This window comes from Cajanus cajan, chromosome 6, assembly GCF_000230855.2.
Source record: "Cajanus cajan strain Asha chromosome 6, NIPB_CcT2T_4, whole genome shotgun sequence".
Taxonomy (NCBI): domain Eukaryota; kingdom Viridiplantae; phylum Streptophyta; class Magnoliopsida; order Fabales; family Fabaceae; genus Cajanus; species Cajanus cajan.
In genome coordinates, this window is record NC_138522.1 from 57,082,229 (window position 1) to 57,089,216 (window position 6,988).

The 6,988-nt window shown below is 34.9% G+C and overlaps 1 protein-coding gene across 1 annotated transcript; it reads right to left on the reverse strand.

Annotated features, from left to right (window-relative positions):
• Positions 1-317: 317 nt before the first annotated feature.
• STS (stachyose synthase) lies at positions 318-3,903 on the reverse strand. Its single transcript, XM_020379275.3, has 4 exons — positions 1,982-3,903; positions 1,568-1,745; positions 1,107-1,474; positions 318-1,026 (listed from the first exon to the last, which is right to left on the reverse strand). Exons 1-4 carry the CDS (start codon positions 3,431-3,433, stop codon positions 460-462), a joined length of 2,565 nt encoding a protein of 854 aa, XP_020234864.1. The 5' UTR covers positions 3,434-3,903; the 3' UTR covers positions 318-459.
• Between the last annotated feature and the right edge of the window lie 3,085 nt (positions 3,904-6,988).

Consider the following 6,988-nt stretch of genomic DNA (forward strand, 5'->3'; position numbering starts at 1 on the left):
AAAAGTTCAAGGCTCCGTATTGGGGTAATATTATACGTCAAATGATAAGTAAAATTGTAATATCAAACTTGAAATCACGAATTGAAAAATAAGAATCGAAGTTGTACAATTAGGGTAAAAAGCCTGTTAATAATCAATCAACCATGAGTGAAATGCTATCAATATCATATTGCCCGATGCCGCAACATTTAACCTTTTTTGTTCTCAATTTGCTTAAAAGTCCATTATCGATTAAATATGCGTCGAAAAAACAGGTTTCCTGCTAAAAAAAAAAAGATCAATTTGGTTTTCAATTTACAAGGAGACAAGCATACAGATAAAAAAAAGGAACATACACTACTGTATAGTTTATAACATGATAGACATTCGAACCGTTATTACATTAAAACTACATTTTCAGTTTTTCACTCTTGGTAAACATAACGAGGTAAGTGACAAGTGACAACCACAAAACAAAAGCTAAAAGAAAATTGCCAAATCAGAAACCCCACACGCATCTTCAATCCAAGCAAGGTTGAGAGTTAATTTGCCATCAGGCAGCCACTCAAAGGCAGCATCAGAACCATTGAGTTGCAACTTCTTTGGAGATTCACTTGAGTAAGCAAGGAATCTCCCACCACCCTTGACCTTAAGCTTAGCACCCTTCTCAACATACTCCAATTCTTGAATTGTCCCTCCACTGTTGAACATATTTGTTAGCCCAATTGGTGCAAATTTGATGATGCCACCACCTAGCTTTGTGAGTGGGACAAAGTTGTAGAGCTCAAAAGTGGTTGGTTGGATAGTAAATTGGAGTGGTTCACACTTGTGAGTCATCAAATGCAGTTCCTCAGCCTGATTGAGGTACACAACATACTCATCTGCCTTACCCATATGGGATGCTTCCTTGTTTTGGTCCCATTCAACCTCAGTTACATGAACAGTACAAGATATTGGCTTGTAGCACTCAGGGAAACCCCTGATCTTCTGCACCTTAGGGTCCCAACCAGCCCCTTGACAGTTGAAAGCACCAATAACTCCTCCATACTGTTAACAAATTTGTTATTAGACTAAATGACAACTATGTGGTATTGAAATTTTATATAAAATGTGAGTAACATAAGCACCTTATTAAAGTTCCAAATTTTGAGAACAGTTTTGTGGTCAAAGAGAGGGTTGTTGAAAAGACAGTCTCTTGTTGGAAGGGCAAAGTATATGCATTTGGGGACAGTACCATCAGGGAACGCAAGCTTCTTAATGAGATCAAAGTCATGAGAGCCCACACTGTCACTCAAATAGACAGGACCACCGCAAATAGCCCTCGAACCCGCATGAAATTTGGCACACACATGATCCGATTGGAACATGTCCCAATCAGGCTGAATCATCTGCCCCATCCACAAGCTGTTGTAGGAACAATGTATCATGTGCACCCCCTGTAACCAGAACACTCCCATTGGGTCCCCATTGGGATCTTGGAACCAAAAGTCATCCCCTGAAATCAAATTTTATTGAATTGAATTCGGTCAACTTCTTAGGACAACAAAATTTAATGATATACATCGTATGTTGAGTGTATAATGTTTACCAGCTCTTCCCATGGCAATTTGCTTGGTTCCAAGGAAGAAAAAGTCGTTACACTGCTGCATGCTAGCGATGATTCCATTTCCATTGAAATTCTTGACAATGGAGTTTGACAACCCATCGTAATAAGCCTTGGCAAGCTCGACTCTGCCTCCATATTCCTCGCACGCATATTCAAGACACTGCATGTACAGTGATGAAAACGTGTTTTACATCCGTTACTTCTCGATTAAAATTGGTGTCAATCTTTATGTCTTCAGAAAAAATTCTCATTTTTTACCCTAATTTTGGTAAGTTTCATAAATTTACTTATTATAGAAATAAAAGATCAAAATCATCTCTTTTCAAAATATTGGGATCAAGAAAATAATCGAATCTAGTTACTGAAAAAGGAAAGAAAATAACAAAACTGACTCACATGAATGACGTCAACTTTGACTCCTGAAATACCAGATTGGGCAAGATAAGAGTGCATGGAATGATAAAAGTCATTAGCTTGATGAGGATGAACAAGGCCAATGGAACCTTCCACGATTTTAACCACAGCAAGATCTTCCATTGTCCCATCAAGGCCAGGGGAGAGTTTGCAAGGGATTATCTTGGAATCCAGGTGTGTAGCTCCTGGCCTCACACCACCCCACGCGCCACAAAGCGCATGCCACACATAAACATCATCCAAACCTTTGAACACACTCCTCAAGTCCCTTGTGAAAGCCTTAATCCCACCACTCTCCTTTGCTTTGGAACAACACCCTCCACATTCTTTCCCTTCCCCACCAAAGAGATCCTCAATTTCCTTCTTAACCTTCATGATCCTCGACTCAATCTCACTCAAATCAGAGCCACATGAGATGGTCTTATCACGCTGCTTCCCCAAACGCTCAACTTCAATCCCCTTCGCAATCAACTCCTTTACCGTCTTTGGGTTGAAAGAAGGAGCATTAGGTCCCAAGAGGAGTCCTGATTCATATTTCTTAAACTTGTCACCTTCATCAAACCTGTGAAGCCTTGCATTCATTTGTTCCCCACACAGAACAAGATTCTTAGCATCCTGGTTGGGATCATCACCGTCAAAATTCAAACTCTGCCATCCATCATCAATGATAAGAAACCTGGGGGACACACCACCTTGAGCAAAATCCTTAAGACCATGCCAAACCCCAACAGGGTTGACAGTCAAGTAAAACGCGTCCCACGTGCACCAACCGAACTTGTCAACGATTCTGGGAACGGTTTTCTCCTCCAACAACCTGAACGAACCGAGGTGAACCCTGAGAGCGCTATAGGCTTCTCTCATCAAGTTGTAAGGGTTTTCCGCCACGTGGACGTAGGCGATTGCACCCAAAGTCGATGCTTTCACTTGAGTAGAACCAGTCTCGGCGCAAATCATGACGTGGCCATCAGAGCCAGGGTGAAGAGCGGACCTGAAACTGCTTTCAATGATGGGAATAATTACAACGTAAGATTTTGTTTCGGGGATTTCTATGAGGACCCACTGGGTTTCTTTTTGTAGGTCTGAACCGGAGTTTCCGACCCACTGGGTAGACCACCAGGTTTTGAAGCGGAAGATGCTGAGGAAGCTTCTGCCGCTGAAGCTTCCGAGGGAGGTTGTCAACCTGTCAGAAGGGGAAACCTGGGAGAATCCGAAGAAGCCACCTTTGTGTGAGGCGGCAATGACACGTTGAAGGATGGAAGGTGGGGCGTCACGGGGTTCACAGAGTGAGGAGAACGAACTGAAAGTCACATTATTGGGAACCTGAGAGAGTAACGGCACGCCTCTCACGGTGAATTTTCCGTCGCTTAAATCAAACATCTTTTCGAGAGACTTGAGTTCCAAGGTGGGATTCACCGTATCGTCAGGGGGAGCCATGGAAAATGAACCACAAAGGAAATTTAAATTAACCTTGCTTTCAGAAGTGAAGAAAGCTTGCTAGCTATCTCCTGGGTTATGTATAAAACTATAACTATATATATGCACCAATTGGGCTATAAACAATGAAAAGAAAGTTCTAGGATGGGGTAATTTAGTGTACTTTACTAATACTTGGTGATGATTCTGGAATCATGGGAATTCATTCATTTCATCGGTTATATTTATGGCAGGAAAGGAGTAGGACAGAATAAAATGATAGAATATTTAACCAAGGTGGAAGGTTTTAAAAGAAGAGAAAGAGGTGTTTAGCGGTTTAAATGGAAGAACTGGGGAGTGATTATGGCAAGTTGGTATGAAGAAAAGCTTGGTTTGAAGTGTGGCACCGGAAAGATGGGGGTCATGAGAATATATATAGGCCAAAACGGGTAATGAATTGTCAGAGAAATTTAATTTAATTGAAAATAAACGCCATATGAGTGTGGTTGTTTGTTGGCAATGGATGAGCTTCAATGTTTGTCTCCTCTTTCTTTCCTTTTGTTCTTTTTCACCTTTTTCCTATTTTTCATTCATTTTTTTTAATCTTTTTATAATGTTATTTATCTTCTCTTTTAATAGTAAAACCCGTACAGAGCACGTAAATTAGTAGAAAAATCCCCTGTTACCTGATAATGTTTAGATTAATAATGAGTTATCATCGTATAATCTATTTTAGTACAGTCGTATTTAGGGAAATATGGTAGCCATTCTCTTCAAATCAATCGGTGTCTGCATTGATAATTTGAAATGTTGAGACAAATTTTATTGATAATTGTGTGGATTGTCGGTTTTGTTTATTTTATTCCCCTATCTTTCTCCACGTAGACATGCGACCATTTTTTCCTTGGCATGCATAGTTCCGAAAAGATTCATGTTGTGGGGGCGCTCTTCATTAAAAAAAGAGAGATTCTATGGTACCCATCTTATTTGAGAGGGTACCGGTACAGTTTTTAATATTTTATATTTTTAATAATTTATTTAAATAATATTTATAATATTTTATTCTTTCAATTTTTAAATTATTTAGTTATTTTATTTTTTATTTTATATATTCTAATTTATTTGCAATAATATTATTATATATTTAAATAATTTAATTTTAATAATTTTTTAAGTTTATTTTTATTTTTTCACTTAAATTTTTTGAATTTCTATATTTTAATTTTAATAATTTTTTAAGTATTTTTTTTTGTCTTTTTGTCATAAATTTTTGAATTTCTATATTGTAATTTTAATAATTTTTTATTTTTACTATTTATTAATTTTTCTTTTTTTTAATATTTTATAATATTATTGAAATCTTATAATTTTAATTTTTATAATTTTATCTTACTTTTTATTTTATAAATATAATTTAGATTATTCATTTTATAATTAAATTAATTTTTTTAAAAAATTTTATGAGTTTACATAGAAAAATGTATTGGAACCCCTCGATCTTTGAGGGTACCGTAGCAACTCCCTTAAAAAAATATATAAATGGAAATTTGACTTGTATTTTTTTAACGGTTATGTTCTAGTTAGGAGAACCCGAAAGTTTTAATGGAGAGTTACCATCAGATCACTATAATGCGTTGAGTTAAGCTGAGTAATTATTAAATATATTTTAACGGCATTAAATTAATAAATAAATTTAAGAAATTTTCATTATGCATCGTATTAAAAATTATATTATTGTATAGCTAAAAATAGATTGTTACTTAAATTTAATATATATATATATATAATAATAATTTAAAGCTACATTCCGGCAAAAAAAAAAAAAAACTATGTAGCATAATTCATATGAGGCGGATGTATTTAATACAATTATTTATGTATTTATTTAACTAGCCGAGCTATATGATATAGTACACTCCATGTGATATAGACTCCATATGATATAGATGTAATATTTGGAATTTTTTTTTATTAATCGTATAAGAAAAAGAAAAAGAATATAACAACTCAACAAGTTTCTATATTTAATACACTTCAATTATTACTCAACAAAAATATCAACTCAAATAAATTAATATAAGATTTTCATGTAATAATTACCTGATTATTCATATAATATATACATATATAAGATAGAAAATAAAACAACTTAAATGAACAAATCCTTTTACAGGATTACATATATATTTTGTAAACATATATATGATCTACAATGACTACATAATTGTACACAAAATAACTCATAGTCGTCAGTTAAACGTCTAAACATCAACCATACTATATTAGAATAACATCAAACTAAAAAGCCATCACCAATATGACTTACCAGTCACTACTAATCATCCAAGCAAACTTGTTATTCTTGTCTTACTCCCAAACAAAGTATGATCATTGTAGTTTCAACCACAAGAAAAAGAAAGAGTAAGCTTGTGAAATAAAATCAACATACGTTCACAACATTAGTTTACAATAATACAATGTAAACAACTTAATCAACAATTAATTCAACTCTACATATCAACTTCAACTTATAAACCATATCATCATACCAATATTTCAACAACTTATAACGCCACAACAATATCTTCATAACAACTTTAAAAAACTAATGCGTTGTCACGTATATCAATTACTAAAATCTCATACAACAGAGATGAATAATTTAAGTGGCTAGACCCTACCGGTTCGCAATATTTAACCTATTCCAATCAGGTCAAGTATAGACAACTTTAGGCCTCAAAGAATGTCAACTTTATAACTTAAATTTGATTTCTTATGTTTTGTCACTTAAACTAAGAAATATAGTACAAGGTAGAATAGTTTGGATATGAGCCTACCATAACATTAGCTTACAACACTAGACCTCTTATGGAATTAACTCATCGACTACCCTCTAAATATTACATCCTTTTGAACTCAATTAGGGGCTAAGTCATCGACCTTGTACTTTACTAGGTTAGTCATTTTATACAGGTATGTCTCGACCTTACTCACATATAGATTTCACATAAACTTTAGAGGAGACAATTTAAAATAACTACTTATTTAGAAGCCAACTTACTTACTGAAAAATTTTCAACCAGACTCTCGTAGTACTACAACTTATATCCCACAATGAGATATTTTAATTTCTAAAACATCTTTTACTCTCCTATAGTTTTTATGTATCTCAACAAAGACATACATTTACACCACATGCCTAACAACTTAATAAACTATAACATCATACAACTATACACCATCATCATCTATCAACTTACAACCTATCAACATAAATATCATTAAATAACCTATCAACTCAAAGCATAATGAGTATCACCATACAACTTAATCATTATCATCCAATCATAAAACAACTTAAATCATCACATTATAATCATGCAACTCGTGCTTGACGCCATCCCTTGGGCGCTTGACACCATCCTCTGGGTGCTCAACACCATTGAGGTAGGGAATTTCCTGTCTTGCTCACGCATGATGCCAAACTACTCGTGCCTGGCATCGTTGAGGTAGAGAGTCTCCCACTCTCTTGCACTCAACATGGAAAAACCCCATGTTTGGCTCCAATCAAGTAGA